The following is an 18,445-nucleotide window of genomic DNA, read 5'->3' as shown; positions in this document are numbered from 1 at the left end:
TTGGACAAGTTGTTAATTTCAAAACATGAGTCCAGATTTCCACTAGTCTCAGGCCTAGCAGACTTATGTATATATAAGTTGGTGTACACACAACAGTATCTGTTCCCATCCCTTGAGTCAATGTACGACACCACTTGTCAGAGATCAATGTGAATACAAATCACAAATAAATTAATCTAAAATTCCCGTAAGTCTGAAATCCAGTTCTGATATAAATAGCCCTGAAATCAGGTATGAAAATTGAATATATCAACCGAGAAGTTCCATTAACGCTCAAGGAGTAGGCTAAAGTAGATGAATAATAAGCAATGAAACCTCTCCGCTGGGTCGTGCTTCATGCCCTGATCTCATCCACCCATGACTGGGGCAGCTGAACTTGTTTACAATGAAGCCAGATTTCTTTGTTAGTCTTGAGATTAGTTTCCTAAGACGCATGTTTATTTCCAATCTATCATGGCAATAAAGTATGTTATATGATGCCTTGAATGGCGGCTGATCACCAGCTGAGACCGACTCTGCCCCTGGGATGACTACGCTATAGATCAGTGTCAGCTCGCTTAGTCTGGCGGTAAGCTGTAACTGCAATACCGTCAAATCTACCTGTTAGCCTGGACTACACACATTACTGACACGTTGTTGTTTAAATGTTTCAGTCTTTGTGGCAACAGCCTACTAAGGAGTACTGTCCTCCATGAAGAATGTAACTTGCTGCATGCTTAAGGTCTTAATCTATCTGTGAAAAAAATACATTTAAAAATAGGGAAACTAAAGACACTTGAAAAACTATGAAATCAATTAATTTGTGTGGCTAATTCAAATGAAAGAAAAAAGAAGAAGTTTTTATGACAGGTTGTACTGTAGATTTCTTTTTCTAATCTAATGAAATGTCAACAAGATAATTTTGTATAGTGTGTCGATTTTACCATATGTCTTGTTGTTGAGGAAATATATGATTGAATTCATACTGCAAAGGATGGATTACCATTGCAAATAAATTACTTATAGTTTTCTAAATCAATGGCAAGTTCATAAAATTCAATATCGATACATATTTTTGAAAAAAAAATAAAAAGAATTGTAACTCGGCAAATTGCTTTTGATTGCCAAACATGCATTAAACAATCCTGTATGATTTCCCATGTTCAAAATAGTCTCCATTACCCTTAGAGCAACTGCAATTTCTAATTTTTGATAATTTTCTGAAGAAAAACAAGCACCAAAAAATGGTGCTACCCTCAACAGATGTTAAACACAGCTAAGTTCCCAGATCAGTGCTTCCTCTGACTGGTCAGGGCTTTCAAGCCTCTACTGATCAATAAACATTCTACTTCAGGCTATTAGGCTAATTACAGCTTCATAAAACTATCCATTCCCTGCGACAGAGTAACATGGGTAAGTGGGTGATGAAGTGCGGAAGTGATTATTGTGTTGAGCTACAGTTGACAATATTCCAGCTATACTACTAAACAAGATTCTTTAGAAAGATGACATATCCCCCGCGGCAGCTGTCTGTAAAGTAACCACTAGTAAATGTGCAATTCTGTATGTAATGAGTCAACAGTTGAATGTTCTTTAAGAAGCATACAATGTTTACCCACTGAATGGTTTTCAAATTCTGGCCATAAAAATTGTAAAAAATAACAATTCATAAAAAAATAATATCAAAAGGCACCACTTCAGTATGTGCCTGATAGATTTGCCAAGTTTCAATCAAATACACTGAATGGTTTTCGAATTCCGCCCCGGAAGAGGAAATGATTACTGACGGACGGACGGACAGACTGGCTGATCGCTATATCCCCCCGCATTATATGCCGGGGGGATAAAAAATTAACTATAGTAATATGAAAGAATAGAGTAGTACATTTCACTACTTGTACATAATAAAACCTGGGTCAGGCAAACCGGTGGCTGACAGGAGGAACTATCCGGACCACGGTACCAGATCACACATTGCACCCACTTCCCCATCACTGGTCAGCCTTGTGACAAGTGTGGGGAAGTGGACACTTGTTCTGCTTGTATCCCCATGAGGACACTGTAAAATGGTACTTTCTCTCAAGCAATATTCAGAGGCGAAGATATGAAGTCTTAGGTCTCTGACTTTAGCCACAAGTCTGAAGCCTGAGTCTTGTAAAATTTCTTTCTGATTTGAAACCTCAGCCCATATACTAACATGAAAGGTATTAAATATGTTATCAGTTGACTGAAAGTCATTGTAAGTCACTGTATCATAAGAAACAAAATCATGTAGGCTTTAATCCTTTTTAAAATTGGTTTACTGATCCTCATACACAAAATACCGAGAAAAAGGAAGAAGACATAATGAAATTATAATTTTTAAAAAATATTTCTATCACTGATGACTTGAATTTCTTTTGTACTGAAATAGAAAAATGTATTTCTAGAATCTTGCGACTCAGTTATGAGATTACTTTGCTATCAAGACTAATTGGTACATTGCAGAAGGACAATGCAGTGTTGATAGAAAGGTGCGGTCAGGTGAAATGGGGTTTAGTGTTGTGTCCAAGATTATTGCACTAGTATAGCGATGTGCATGTGTAAGAGTGAATATTATCCTACCCTATTTTTTATAACGGGGATGAAATTCTATAGTGTCAGGATGATTCTCCCTAGTGAATTTGAACCCAAAGCAGTGTGTTTAATCCTATCTTATACTATACTCTAGAGTAAAACTTCCCCCGGGATAATATTTAGGTAGGATATAATCCTTGCTTATATATGCACGTGTGGCTGCTTGTACTAGTCCAGACTGATGCCGGTTTATAGTTCTAGCACACTGAGATACCATGCCGCAGGTTAACATGAATACCCAACTCAGACACAGTATACTGACTCCGAGCCAACCAGTCCTTGTTTTGGCCCAGACAGGGTAACAACAAGTACCATCTTTAAACGTCTTTTGGTATGACATGGCCGGGGATCAAACCCGGGAGCTTCCGCCCCCCCTCCCCCGAGTGGACATGCTACCACTAGACCACAGAGGCAGTCGTTGACAGTAAAGGTTACCATTAGTAACATTAACTACATCCCAGTACCTTTTCTTGTCATGTCAGAATTTGTTTGTTTTTTGGCTACTGAATTGGGAAAAAACTGTAAACCAACCAAACAAAAAGGCTATTAACTGTTGGACCTGTTTAGACACGTCACCAAGACAAGCATGTATTCAATTGTTTGAATTTGTGATTGCATGATTGTGTGAATTGTATTTCATACTGCAGTCAGGATTATTCCAGTCATGTCCTTGTGTCACATAAATCAGTGGTTGACAGCATGAGCATCAGCCTATGCTGTTGTGGGAAAATGATGCAAAATCTCATTCATATGATTCTTCGGGATTGGTGTTAGGATTGTATCATATTGATCCAACACCCCCATTATATGTAACATTTTTCCATGGCCCCAACTCAATACATGTAACATTTTTTTAATTTGAAAAATAGAACTGTCATTTTTTCATTAGTTGTGATAAATCTGGCTTGCCCCTCCCTCCCTCGCTGTATCATTTCACTATAAATGGTCTACTTAATAAATGACCAGTCCCTCAATTACATCCATGGAGAACTGGAGACCTGTTGTTTTATTTATCACCCAGGCAAAATGTCATCAATATTATTTTAGATGAGATCTACCTTTATGCTTGTTATATGTATATCAGATGATTCATGCTGTAATTATAACTATTCACATATCAAATTTCCGAAGGACAAATATTGCAAACTGTTGAAAGACGTCTGTTTCAGAAGCACCTGCTGTTTTCTACCTAATTGTGTAGTAACAGTACTGCGTTACCATGGCAACAGTAGGAAAAAATCATCCTATGATATTTATAATTCAAGTTGTCAAAAACATGTAAAGGACAATTAAGCAAACTGTCTAAACAGATACTACTAGGGCGCTCTCAAAATTAAAAATAGGGGGCTCTTATTAGAATATTATTTGGGGGAAAAAAAACAGAGTTGAAAGATAAATTCCATGGTTTATGCTGACAGCCAGAAATGTTTTTATACAACAGATATATTTTTCCAGAATGTAATTGCCCATAATAAAGGGTGCATGTAGCACACGAGTGCGTATTATACGCGAAAAAAATACGTCTTGTGTACATTGATCAATCGGAAGGGGTGCTAATTTGGATTGTTCACTAGCCAATATATTAGCAAACATCACAATGGGCACTTATTAGAGCGGGGTGCTTATTACGTCGAATACGGTATATTGTATAACATGATAAGAATTTATAACAGGAGATGCAACTTTAGAACATAACTCATCACATTCCTAGAAATCAAATGTCAAATGGTCTGCTGACTCATCAATTAGCTACTACCGTATTCGAAATAATAAGCGCCCGGGGCGCTCTCAAAATTAGAAATAGGGGGCTCTTATTAGAATATTATTTTGGTGAAAAAAATCCTAGTTGAGAGATAAATTTCATTGTTTATGCTGACAGCCTGACATGTTTATGTACGACAGATATTTTTTTCCAGATTTTAATTGACCATAAATAACGGTGCATATAACAAACAAGTGCGTATTATACCGAATAAATAAGTCTTGTGTACATTGATCAGTCGGAAGGGATGCAAATTGGGCTTGTTCACTAGCCAATATATCAGCAAATATAGCCGTGGGCGCTTATTAGAGCGGGGCGCTTATTACGTCGAATACGGTACTCCATAAAAAGCTTGCCACTGACTTCTGGGAAGTGAGATCACGTCAAGTGGGAGAAATTATGTTTGCAAGAATTGACCAAAACACCTTTCACTTCTTATCATACAGAACTATTTGAAATGAATGATTAGTTCTCTCTGTTAATCATGTGATTATTCAGAGTAAATAATCAACACTCTACAACAAACATGACTGAGAAGCTCTTTTTCAGTTGTGCTTTAGACATTAACTACATGTTTCACAAAATATAAATTAAAAAGAAAAGATTGAAAGTTTTTTTAAAAGGTTTGTATGGATACTTCTTTCAGTTAATATGTAAACATTGATACAGGCAACTGACATTTACATCATTGTCAATAAACAAATATTGTTTGCGATCTTGCCCATTCATATTGTGATGGCAAGCGATGCAACTCCCGCTAAAACCTAACTTATCCGGACCACTTTCTAAGCAGGTCTAAACTTTTGGTCCATGACAAGTCGGTTGTAGACAGATCCACTGTAACCCTAATTAGAGCAGTATTCCTCATCATCCTCATCATCCTCCTCCTCATCATCCTCATCATCAGCAGCAGCAGCAGCAGCATCATCATTTAAAATATTATATTCATGTTTGACTGACAGGTTGGTCATAATCACACTCATGATTTTAATGTTAAAAATTCAGGAGGTGTGAAGTTATACTTCTACAGGAGTCATTAGTTATACAAACAGTTACGATAGTCGTATGTGGAACAGGTCAAGGTCAAGGTCATCTCACAGGGAGAACACTCAACAAGAATGTTAGACATCCATGGCATTTCTTGGTTTCTCATCTACATGTTCACCTTCAAAGGGAGCGGGTGGTGGAGGAAAATATAAAAACAAAGAATAAAAAATACCTTTGTTCGAGAATTCAACTGATAACTTGTCTCTTATATATTTATGAAGGTGTAAAAAAGGTTAACAGTTTCATTCTAGACCCCCAGCTTTCGAATCTGGTTGTTTAAATTTGAACAGTTTTCAAAAGTGCATGTCCTCCTAAACTTGTGACAACATTATTAGGCTATTTTTCATGTATCGGTATTGGGAGTTTACAAGATGGAAATAAACAAGAGATAAATCCCTTTTATATCTATCCTTCTGATAAAATACTGTGAGGGTATTTTTTGAAAATGGATTTACTTTTTTAAGTATCTCCAGGATTTGATGACATCCATGTATATTTACATGGTGAATGTGTGTACTTGCAAAACATTTTGAAAAGTTTGTGTGGGATGGTAATTTGGGACTGTATGGAGATCAGAAACACAAAAACTTACAGACAACAGTACAAAAAGAGTTCCAGAATTTGATGTGTGACTTATAGAGAGTACAATACATACATAATAGACAGACTTGATATATTTTATACTACTCAATACCATCTTGTATCACACAGTTATGTTATCATTAATACATATCTAGGCGAAACCGCATTATCAGTGGTTCATATTGGGAAGGGGAGGTCACTCTAATTTTAAACGGGTGCTATCTCCGTTGTTTTCGTATTTGCGAGTAATGGCGTCACCCACGCTGTACGTTGTGAGTCCAGCTATTAAATGCCCAGCTTATCCCTAAGGTAAAACGTATGCGTAATTAAATGTTTGAATGCATTATATATTTATGTTTCCATCCGTACATCTTCTAAGATTGGTTTAGTGGTGATAACCATTTTCTAAAATGTGGGCCCACATCTTTCCCGTCATCTATGGTGATTGAAACAAGTGAGCCCACATTTGTATTTCGCCTAGCTTCGTTAGGTTGTTTCGTTAGTTCTGATAATCAATCCCTAAATGTGGGCAGACGTTCTTCCGTCATATTGATTGCAACAGGAGGGACCACATTTATTAATCGCGAAATTCTACTTAAATATTGATAATCATTTTCTCAAATGTGGGCCCACATTGTTCCAGTCATATATGGTGATCGAAACAAGTGGGCCCACATTTGTATATCGCCTAGTGGGTAGACGTTCTTCCGTCATAGTGATTGCAAAAGGAGGGACCACATTAAAAAATCGCTAGCTTCATTAGCTTGGCTTACTTATAACCATTTTCTAAAATGTGGGCCCACATTGTTCCCGTCTTATAGTGATCGAAACAGGTGGGCCCACATTTTTAAATCGCTGGGTTTCATTAGGTTGACGAAGTCATTGAGGCTAGTGGGCTCACGTTTGTCATTATGTGACATTATATATTATTCATATTTTGTAATATTGATGGGAAATATCTTTGTAAATCATTTTGTGTGACATTAATTCCACGAAAGGCACAAAAGTCTTTGAAGTTTGAATAACTGCGTCATAGCTGACCACACTAGTTTTACAAAAATAGCTACCAAGCAAGAAACTAAAATCTACTTCAAATTAAATTTACAGAGGCAATACCACTCATTCTACTTTTTCCAATATAACACATGAATCTAATCATAAGTGTTGGTGGCGATATAAACCTGAAAATATGTCTACACTTGAATTGACCTCGGACATGATACAAGCCTCAAACGTTTCCGAGAACTTGTTCCATAAAAGGAATAACTCATGAATATTAATGACCCCACGACCTAGTTTAGCGATGTTCGTAGAAGTGAATTCTGCTGTATTGCCATCTTATTTGTACATTTAAATCCAATTATAAGTCATAATACTTATTTTAAATAGACCTTCATGAGTTTGTTATGCGGGTTTGTTTACGTAGTATATATTCTCAAAAACAAGTGCGTTTAGTTTCGAATGTGGGCCCACCTCGAACTTTCGATTAGGCAAACAGAGTTAGCTCCCTTCTCGAACCACCGATAATGTGGTTTCGCCCATATCTACATTCCTTTAATACATCTTGAATTATTCCACTCCAGATATACTAAATTTCTATGTTGTACAATAAACAAACCATCATAATATGTAAAAACACATATAAGAAATAGCAAGATAGAAGTGGATACTGTTATCCACAATAACATCACACAAGATGCAGGTTTTCACTTAAGTCAAGATTTCAACTAGCATGTTACATGGGTTCTATAAACAGTCATGTATCATCCACTGGAGAACATTCAAATCCAATCTGATCATCATCAATAATAATTAGTAGAAAATAGACAAGACTAGAACAGAATAACCACTCGATTGACCATCACCATAGAAACCAACACAATCTAGTCAATTCCATCAATCTTTCACAACAAGAACCAATCAAAATCAAACTTGCCATTTCTGCTGATCAGGCCAATACCAAGATTCAAATAATAATTACACACAATCGCATGTAAGCACTTTTCTGAAAACCAGAAACCATCGCCTGAATCCAAGTTGTGTGTGGTAAGTGCTTCTCTGGGTTGTGATGTATATTGGCCAGAGTACAAGGAGATTAGTGAAGCGACCCTATCGCCAGCCCTATCTCCCCTCGGCAAACAGGGTTGGTGGGAGAACACTTCAATCCCACTGCGGAAAAGCTATAGATGGGCTATCTTATTAGTCCCTGCCTATGGTCTATCAGCATGAGCTGTTCTTGTGCAAGCCAAACAGAGTTTCAAAGGGTGTCTTTTGTCCTTGTTTAAATTCATATGGCCCAAGAGAGGGTATCCTATATCATCTCCTTGTCCAACCCCATTCAAACTCATTTAGGGATCTATAAATACAGGCTTCTTGGTTTGCCGACTGTCTTAAAGAGATTGTCGTCATTGGCTGTGATGTTTATGAGCTGGTTTTTGTGTTGGGTCGTTGACACACTGATGAGTGCACGCATATTGCCCACTTTATTTATTGTGTAATAAATGGCATAGCTACAAGTCATTTGTACATGTTACCGATAATGCCTCCCCTTGTTGGCACTAATGGTTGTAAATTTATGCAAGAGTCTGTCAGTGGGGTGTGATATAGTTGACATCTTGATAGGCTGGAGATTTTAATTAGACGTACATACTTCAGACGCTAACACTCTAGGCATGATGGCTGCATATTGACAGAATGTAAATGAATTATACATAAGGGCAACTTGGTAATACTTTGCAGCAGATTAAAATTAATTGCAGACACAGGTGGGACTGTGATCAATGCAAATTGCTGTGAAGAGTTGCTTCCCTTGGCCATGCCAGGAATGAGTGTGAGTATGGTTTTAGGCTGCTTTTGCAGAGTTAGAAACTGGCACTAGTTCTGAAGTCCTTACCAAACTGCCCAATAGTTAAGGTATCCAAAGGACTAGTAGAAATGTGTCCTTTTTAAGTGTTTTACTATATGTTATCACTATAAGGACAAGTGGACTAAAACTGTTAGTTCATATCACTGCTTTTAGCAATATTCAAGCAATGTCACTGCAGGGGACACCAGAAATGGGCTTCACAAATTGTACCCATTTGGGGAATTGGACCTGGGCTTTCCACGTGTGGAATAAACGCTTTATCTACTTGGCTAGTGTTTGCTTGTCATTGGTTCAAATCCCAGGTGGATGTGACCTTGTAATGATCTTTGATCTGACAGTACCAGTGACTGTGTAACTGTCTGCTCCATGCATCACGTCATGCACTGAGATGCAATGACATAATTGAACTACAGTTAAATGTGGGTTGAAATTACTATACTCAACACTGTCACTATTACAAATAAATATTGAACAAAATGAGTTATGGATCATAAATATTCCATCTATTCCATATATTTATTTAATTGTGTGCTCAGTCTTCTAAACAAAAAAATATAGTCTTTTTAACTTTTTTTGTTTGGTATATTAAGTTATCAGTACCGGTAGTTTGAGGCAAGTGGAGAACCGATGTTACTGGACCAAAGTGCTGATTAGGATTCTGCTGGGACTTACATCATTTTAAATAATATATAGAGTTAATAAGAGTCACACAGGATAACAGTAACTGACACCCTATTTACATTTCAGTATTTGGCCAATGTAGATAAGTTTTAATTTCAATATGGGAATTTTTACCAACATTTGCTGTGGACCTGATCTGAGAATGCCTGTTGGCTAGAAGAGGGGAACCAAAAACCAGGACTGCTTCTGGCAGAGTGTCAGTTGAGGAATTATTCAAGGTCTTGAAGCTGACTACTTTGGGAATTTCAGGGAGGGTGTTAATAAGGCATTATTACATACTTATGGGAAGGGGAACTAGGTTTCAGATTCCTGGATAAAAAAATATAGTAACAATTAGATTTTATTTAAACCCGATTTTACTTAAACCAGTATTATTTTTATATTTAAACATGTATTTATATTTATTGATATTTTTTATGAATATTTTGTGGAGGGGTTGCAGTAGTTTAGTGGTTAAAGCATTTGTTTGTGTGAACTCAAAGGGCAAGTATTAAAAATGAAAAAAAATATTGTGTGTTTTTTGCAAATGTCAATTTTCCTAGATACATTTAGTCAATTTCCAAGGGAGAAAAATTCATAATAACTGTAGAAATATTTAAATGTCCAAATGAAAGTGATGAAATCACACTTATAGAAATTACTTATGGAAATTACTTATGGATGCCTAGATGGATCATGTTCATGGTGCTATTACAAAACTAGCAGAAAGAGTCAAAATTAAACAAAGTGTGACAACATTGCTGCACTTTGAATAATTTTTTTAATTGTTACCAAGCGTTGTGGTGTCATATCTTGTCATTGTTCAACAAAGTGATCTTTGAACTTTTTTGATTTTTTGTTTGTTTGTTGTCGCACTCAGCAATATTCCAGCTATATGACGGCGATCTATAAATAATCGAGTCTTGACCAGACAATCCAGTGATTGACATCATGAGCATCGATCTATGATTGGGATACGATGACATGCATCAACCAAGTCAGCGAGTCTGACCACCCAATCTCATTAGGCGCCTAGTCGCCTTTTATGACACGTATGGGTTGCTGAAGACCTATTCTAAGCCGGATCTTCACGGGTTATGATTATTGTATGTTTAAGTATAGGCGTTCCAGGCATCTAAGATCTTAGGTGGGTCCATGAAACGGGTCCTGCTTAATTAATATTTTAAACATGGTGGCAACCTAAAACTATTGGCGACTTGGTGTTGTTTTGTGATGCATTCAGCTATGTTTCAGCAATATTTCAGCAATATTCTATGTGGGACACAAGTATTCTCCGTATGATGACATCATATTTTGTTCAAACCATTAGATGTTAGCTTTAGTTTTTAGTCCTCAAAAGGTATACAGGAAATATCTGAATATCACTGCTGACAACATCTTTGCTGACATTATATATTGTTAACTACCCATCGAGGTGAGCTACAGTGCCGTGTATTTTACACTAACAATACAGTTTCTTATTCATTTTACACTGTAAATATTTCTCTAGATGCATTAAACAACAATTATCTACCATCAGGACCGTCTTACAAAGACAAATGAACTCTTTGTAATGTTTTCGATAATGTGGTCGAAAAGTTATTACATTTGGTGGAAGGTTTTGGTTTCAGGATCCACTGGTCCCCTGGACAAACCAAAGATAGTTGATAGCTTGATTACCTTGTATCCTGTGAAATCTTGAAGTTGTTTTGTCATGAATGGTCAACTGTTACAGTGGTGATAGATTACCATCATAAAACATGTCTTCATGTGATGCATGTCAAGACTATGTGTTTTAAGTGTTCAGTTGAATTGAATCAATCATACCTGAGAAGTATACATGTAAATTTATAGCAGTGACATAACAGGCGGACATATACACACTGTAAGGGCCACCAAATCCCTCAGTGGAGCCCTTACTATAATATTATCAAATACATGTGTGCGTGTGTGTGTGTGCGTGTGCGTGCATGTGCATTTCAGCAGTAAAAAATAACATTTTGTGTCCACTAGTCCTTATAATGATAACATATAGCAAAACCCTTAAAAATGGCAAATTTCTACTAGTCCTTATGATACCTTAACTATTGGGCAGTTTGGCAAGGACTACTGGACTAGTGCCAATAACTCACGCTGGCGTTTGCAGCTATGTGCATCTGTGTGCCTGCATGTATAATCTGTCAGCATGTGTGTGTTTCCTTATGACTAACATTAAGTTTGACTAGTAAATTTCAGAGACCTGAATCAACCAGAGTTGATTTGATTGAACCAGAGTTGACTTGAATCAACCAGAGTTGACTTGATTCAACCAGAGTTGACTTGATTCAACCAGAGTTTATCAGTGTTAATCAAGGATAACTTTGGGAAGTACCCAAAACAAAATGCATAGATAAACAGTAATACAAAATGGCTGCCAGGAACACACTACAGCATAGTGTGTTGCTATAACACACAATTGTGAGAGGTTAACAATTGTTACATTGCTTTCTATTTTAATATATGCATGTACTTTCAAAACGTAGTACTTGCCGAGGAAAGTGCATCCACTAGCTTTTTTGTCAATGTCTTGTTTCCACCCTTGCCACATCATACCCACAATCCTGTGCTTAATATGATTGGACTATCGTACATATCGACAGTCCAATCAGAGAACATTTTACACAATCAACATCTACGACTGGTATACCTTCGTATGAAAGTCATCTAACGCTGCCTGTCTTTGTTGACACACATATGTTTTTTCATCTTTAAACCCCCCAAAGATTGCCTATGTTTTTGTGTCAGGGATGAAATCGTGAATGTTTTCATTATCTAGTCGACTAGGTCGTCGTCGCCTATGGGAGTTGACATCTTTGTGAATCTATACAAGACAAGAAGAATGATCTGATTGGATATCACCTTTTTAAATTACAAGGGGCACAACTCATGATCTACACAAGGTGGCACCAGGGTCAAGTCAGGAAAAGTGGCCTTGATGTGGCTTTGAAATTGGCTGGTGGACACGCTTGCCTCAGGAAGATGGAAGACTGACGACTGATGATTTTCTTTTGAGAGTCCTTTTATCTTGCAATTTTGTGTTCATTAATCTTATTACCTTGTTATCGTGATTAATTAATCCTATCTATTCACAGTCAACACAACATTATCTGTATACATCACTCTTCAACTCGTCTGTCACTTGCAGTAACCCTGAAATCTCTTTGAGAAATTCATTCTGAAATATCCAGAAGATCAACTTACCTGTGTTTTGTTGTGTTGAGTCTCTGAAATTGTCTTCTGTGGACTCCTTCAATGATTCTGAAACTTAAATAAGTTTTTCATCAATCAGATATCCTTTCAACAACTTGTGTTACTTAATTAAGTTTGGCTGTTATGTGTCAAGCTTCATTCAAAGCAGTTACCGTAGTCGACGTAATAAGCGCCCTGCTCTAATAAGCGCCCACGGCGATATTTGCTAATATATCGGCTAGTGAACAATACCAATTAGCACCCCTTCCGATTGATCAATGTACACAACACTTATTTATTCGCGTATAATACGCACTTGTGTGTTATATGCACCCTTAATTTTGAGCATTTAAATTCTGGAAAAATATATCTCTCGTATATAAACATTTCAGGCTGTCAGCATAAACCACGAAATTTATCTTTCAACTCTGTCTTTTTCACCAAAATAATATTCTAATAAGAGCCCCCTATTTCTAATTTTGAGAGCGCCCTGGGCGATTATTACGTCGAATACGGTAGTTGAGCTTCTGCACGGATTCGTGAAACTTGTCTATTCTGAGTACGTAACATCAGTAAAATAGTACAAATAGCTTCAAGATTGCTTTTACAGCACAATAATCATCTTCCCGAGGCAAAGGAGTTAACTGACTATAAAAGTCCATTTTCCACCCTTGCCAAACTAGGCTGGTATTATGGAGTTACATTTTGTCTGGACTAACGAGTCTATGCATAGTCTAATCAAAATCGTGCACCGAAATCAAAATCCGGTTCGTAAACTGTTGTGCAGATTTCGATCGATTGCAGGGTTTGCAAAGCATGTGCATCGCCAATTCGTTGTCGGCAGATATTTTCCAAATCCTTTCATGTTTTTAATCAAGGTGCTCACGTGAATTGATGCATTTCGCGATGTAAGACCCGTTTTATCACAATATAGATCTTGATTATCGATCAGATTGTCCTGACTGACGCCACCATTTTGTGTGAAGCAAACGCAAGTGATACGAGAGGATGAATCTGATTGGTCCATAGGAGAGGCTTAGAATCGACATAATTGGTAATAGCCACTGGTGGCGCAACGATCGAGCCCAGTAATTCCCGCCTAGTTCGGCAAGGGTGGAAACTGGACTTTTAAAGTCAGTTAACTTGGGAAGATGCACAATAATATAAGGCAGGCCCACTAATTTTCTGGCCATATAGATTTTCTTGGATGGATGGAAAATAGACTTCTTTTTGTCAGTGTTGATTTTATATTATATTTTTTAACAAAATGCTCTTGAAATAGAAAATTAAACAAAAAGAGGCAATTATTTTTACTTCATTAAGACAGTTCATTTGTAACACATGGAAATAATTGTCTGGCCTTATAAATATTTTAAAAAATCATCTATGTTTTTATGATATTTTTGTACTTACTCAATTGTTATTACCTCCTTTTATATAGAGGACATTGAGATCCTATGTTGATCCAATCATTTATATGAATCTGTATTCCTTAAATTCCTTGACATTGTACAGAGCTGTACATTAAGAGTTATCTCCCATGCACAAAGATACCAGTAGGGTGTGACAATATATGATGTCAATGTATTTGATTGTATTTCAGAGCAAAGAGAACACTATTAGTAGATTTGCATATCATGCATAGAAGTTTGCAACATCTTAACAGGAAACACGGAATTTGACACACAAAATAAGACACAGCACTCAAACCATGCAGCCCTTCAAATAAAGTTGACTCTCATTCAGTGGCAGTCCTGGGGGTTGGGGGTAAAGAAAATATCTCACGCATGAGATTCCGACATCTCCATCCCATACAACATAGGATTTGACTACCTACACGAAGGGGAAATAACAACTGCAATAATTCACGCTTAACGGGGTACGGCTTAACTGCCTGTCCTAGAAAATTTCAAAACTCACACTATTTGGTACCTTGCCGAGGTGAAACATATGAGTGAGAAGGGTTTTATAACCCTTTAAGCAATATTCCAGCACTATCAAGGGAAGGGGAATCCAGAAACGGGATTCACACATTGTCTCTGTATGGGGAATTGAACCCAGGATTCGGTGTGACAAGCAACACTTTAACCACTTGGCTACTCCAGCGCACCTGTGGAACATGATACCTGTCGCTGGCAGCCTTACTTCTACTTTTATCTATCTTAAGCCTGCACCTTCACTGTCTACATATAAGGAGTTGTACGTGCTACCCATACTTGGCTCGCCGCCAAATTAACAGGCTTTGACCTGTGATGTCACGATGATTTGAATGTACAGTCAACATTCCACTGTCAGCCTAGTAGGATGGCCAACAGCTTTCAACACCTTTCTGATGTTGACGTTTCTTTGTACAGGCAAAGAAATACATTTTAATGAAACTCAAATACTTTGAATATTGTCTGGGACAAGTAGAAGCCTGACCCTGCGACATACCTTATTAATAACTGTACATGCTTATAAGCATGATCACCAAATGATTTGTTGTTAACAGATGCTGTATGCAGCAACTGCTAATCAACAGATAGTGTGCGTTGATCACTTGCGGCTAGATAGTTGTGAGATATGTAACCAGATTGTTTGAAAAAACAATTTCCTGTACAGTTACATGATCCAAATGTAAAGTGATTTGGGGCCCCAGAAAATGTATCTAGATATTCGTTATTTCTATTACAACAATTCCAGCTTTCAGGAATCTATTTGAGCATTTAATTTTCCAAGTAAACCAGATTCTACATAACGAGTATAAGTGTAAAACAAACGTGAGTGATAGGGCTGGGACGGGTAACTTGGGTATCCGGGTTGGGTGGGTACTGAGTAGGACCCGGACTACCTGGACCTGTGGTAAGTCATGTGATATATTGTTTAATGACAAAAATTATCTAGAACTCTATGGTTACACGACTAGTCACTAAAGTTCACATTTCTTTTGGACTATGCACCCATTCTTTCTGACTTTTCATATGGTTGAATAAAGCTGTACTAGTAACTTCAGTGTGTGCATGACCAGATTCTTAAAGACATGTATCTCAATACATTTTGCCAGGGCTATTGTAAAATAATTCCCAATCGTACATTTTGTACCTAGCTCTTGAAACCTACAGTGGGTACCCAGGTAGGGTCGGGTAATAGGGGGGTGGGTACCCGGGTAGTATATTTGGACTCATCCCAGCCCTAGTGAGTGAAGGATAACGGATGATGCTCATTGCAAGAATGAAGGGACTTGGCAAGAGAAGAGGACAAGAGTTAGTGTGGAGAAGACCACAACATGCACAAGAGCAGCACTCAATACCTGTCTCCACATCAGTCTCACAAGGCCCGATCGCTACCTTCAGTCTACAGGTAAACCTTAATGTCGGGTCTGTCTTTTTGTCTTTCCGCCTTCTTCCAGCAGGGACACGTGAGTATACTGTATAGCTAAATACCCGCGCATTAAACAGGTTTTCTTTACTTCTTCTGTGTCGAGATGAAGCAATATTTGGGATTTGCGGTAAAAGCCTTGTGCTTCCAGTAGGGTGTGGTCTCAGAGCCTCCTCATTCGATGATGGTAGTAACTTTTCTGTTCGAGAATGTAGATAATATATTCATCGCCTTTGATCATTTTTGTAACCCAAATGCAATTTTGAGCCATGAGGTTCATTAGCTCACACTATCATATTGGCAAGTGCAAAATTCGAACAGTTTGAAAAGACTTCATCAACATCCACTTCTAAACGCATCCTCAGGTAGAAATAAAAATGTGTAGCCTTTAGCATTTTTCCATATTATTTCACCCAGGCAAACATGTAACAAATGTCAAGGGAGGTAACTATACACTCTTCAAAAAAAGCAACGCACAGGTAGATGTTTAGTGAATTAATTGTACCTAATAAAGTCGATATATAATGCATTTAATTTAATATCATAGATACAAATAAGAAATTTTGGAGCTCAATAGTCACATGTTGTCGTTGTACAAAGGCATTGAAAACTGTTCATTGTCATGTAACATAAGGCTACAAGGTAAAGCTGAACTCAGTATCTCGTGTGACCGCCCCGGGCAGCAATCACGGCCCTGCATCTCCTCGGCACTGACTGGATCAGTGTACAAGTTCTGTCCTGTGGATTCTGCGCCATTCTGCTTTTAACATGTTGGCCAGTTGTGGGAGTGTCTGCGGCATGTTCTGATGTCGACGTACACGGCGATAAATTTCATCCCAGAGGTGTTCGATTAGGTCGAGATCTGGAGATCTCGGCGGCCATGGCAAGACATGGATGTTGGCATTATGAGGGTAGTCTACCATGACATGAGGTTAAAGAATTTGATTCATGTAGTGATTTGCTGTCAAATTTCCCTGAACTACAACCAAGTCAGATCTCCTGGTGTAGGATATGGCCTCCTACACCATGACACTACCGCCACCGAAATTGTTGAATTCACTTATGCAATGTGTGTCAAAATGCTCATTTCGATGACGACAAACATATTGGCTTCCATCTCGCCGGTGAAGTAGAAATCGTGATTCATTGCTAAACCATACATGTCTCCATTTTCTCATATTCCAAGGCTGTACGGTATGGCACCAACGCAAGCTTCGTTGTTGGTGGATCTGTTGCAAAACACGGACGATAACTGGTCTTCTGGGTTGGATTCCAGCCGCGCGAAGATGTTTCCTGACAGTCTGGTCCGATATCCTCCTAAACCAGGGATGCGTACTGCAGTGTGCTTAGCTGTGGCATTGTGATGATGTAGGTGGAACAGTCGAATGCAGTGATCCTGTGCAGGGGTGGTAACTCTTGGTCGGCCGGTTCTCGGCCGGTCTGCAGCGGAACTGTGTGTATCGGCCCCAAAGGCGACAAATGGTGCTGTGGTGGACGTTGAAGTCGCGTGCAACAGATGACTGTTTGGATACGTCCTACGGCGATGTTCCGATCGGCAGCACTGAGTCTTGGCATTTTCAAACTTGAAAAATGTTGACAATTGAATGACAAATTATTGGCTTATGCTTGCCTTTTTATAGCCACTACCACGAGTTACGAATGCCATAGCTTGCATGTCCATTTTGCTTTACTGTTTTTGCTTTGCTTTTCTCCATGACATTTTTGAACAAGTGTGAGAAAACAATGCCGTTTAAGACATTGCAAATCAACAATGGCTGCGTTTTGACACACTGTTTGTTGAATATCAGGCCATTTTCCAATAACATATATCCAATTTATATGCCAGATTTTTTGTGTAGCCAGGATCAATGAACTACATTCTACCTGTGTTCCCTGTTCCCCCTCTACACGCAGCCCAGGCAGCAAATGGGACTTCTCCCAGGACGTGCTGCCTAGTCAATCGTCTTGTATTGATACAGAAAGAAATGTATCATGTATCGTATTGTTGCATGAAAACTCACGATGCACCGGTGCACTGATGTATCGTTTCACCCGATTGTCACCATTGTTTCCCTGTTTGAAAGTTTTTATCTTTCCAATCTCTCTTCCCAGCAGGCACATGGCATTGTTTCAATGTTGAAATTTGATTGATCTGAAGTTGCTATGTTGACTAAAGAACATCGATCCACACAATTGGGATACGATGACATGCATCAACCAATTCAGCGAGCCTGACCACCCCATCCAGTTAGTTGCCTCTTACGACAAGCATAATCGCCTTTTACGGCAAGCATGGGTTGCTGAAAATCTATTCTACCCCGGATATGACATGCCCTATAGTGTTAGTC

At 38.2% G+C, this 18,445-nt stretch overlaps 1 protein-coding gene across 3 annotated transcripts in view; it reads right to left on the bottom strand.

Annotated features, from left to right (window-relative positions):
* LOC139474606 (uncharacterized) overlaps window positions 1–18,445 on the bottom strand; it is a 76,893-nt gene that overhangs the window by 20,745 nt on the left and 37,703 nt on the right. For 2 of the 3 annotated variants that reach the window (XM_071257683.1, XM_071257701.1), the window contains exon 13: window positions 12,753–12,815. In XM_071257683.1, coding sequence (XP_071113784.1) covers window positions 12,753–12,815 — 63 coding nt within the window. The remainder of the gene's footprint in view (window positions 1–12,752; window positions 12,816–18,445) is intronic. The other variant, XM_071257692.1, reaches the window with a different exon arrangement.

Source organism: Haliotis cracherodii, unplaced genomic scaffold, assembly GCF_022045235.1.
Source record: "Haliotis cracherodii isolate W230 unplaced genomic scaffold, xgHalCrac1.p SCAF_1, whole genome shotgun sequence".
NCBI classification, from domain to species: domain Eukaryota; kingdom Metazoa; phylum Mollusca; class Gastropoda; order Lepetellida; family Haliotidae; genus Haliotis; species Haliotis cracherodii.
Note: the sequence above shows the minus strand (reverse complement) of the source record. Positions and strands in the feature narration are given on the sequence as shown.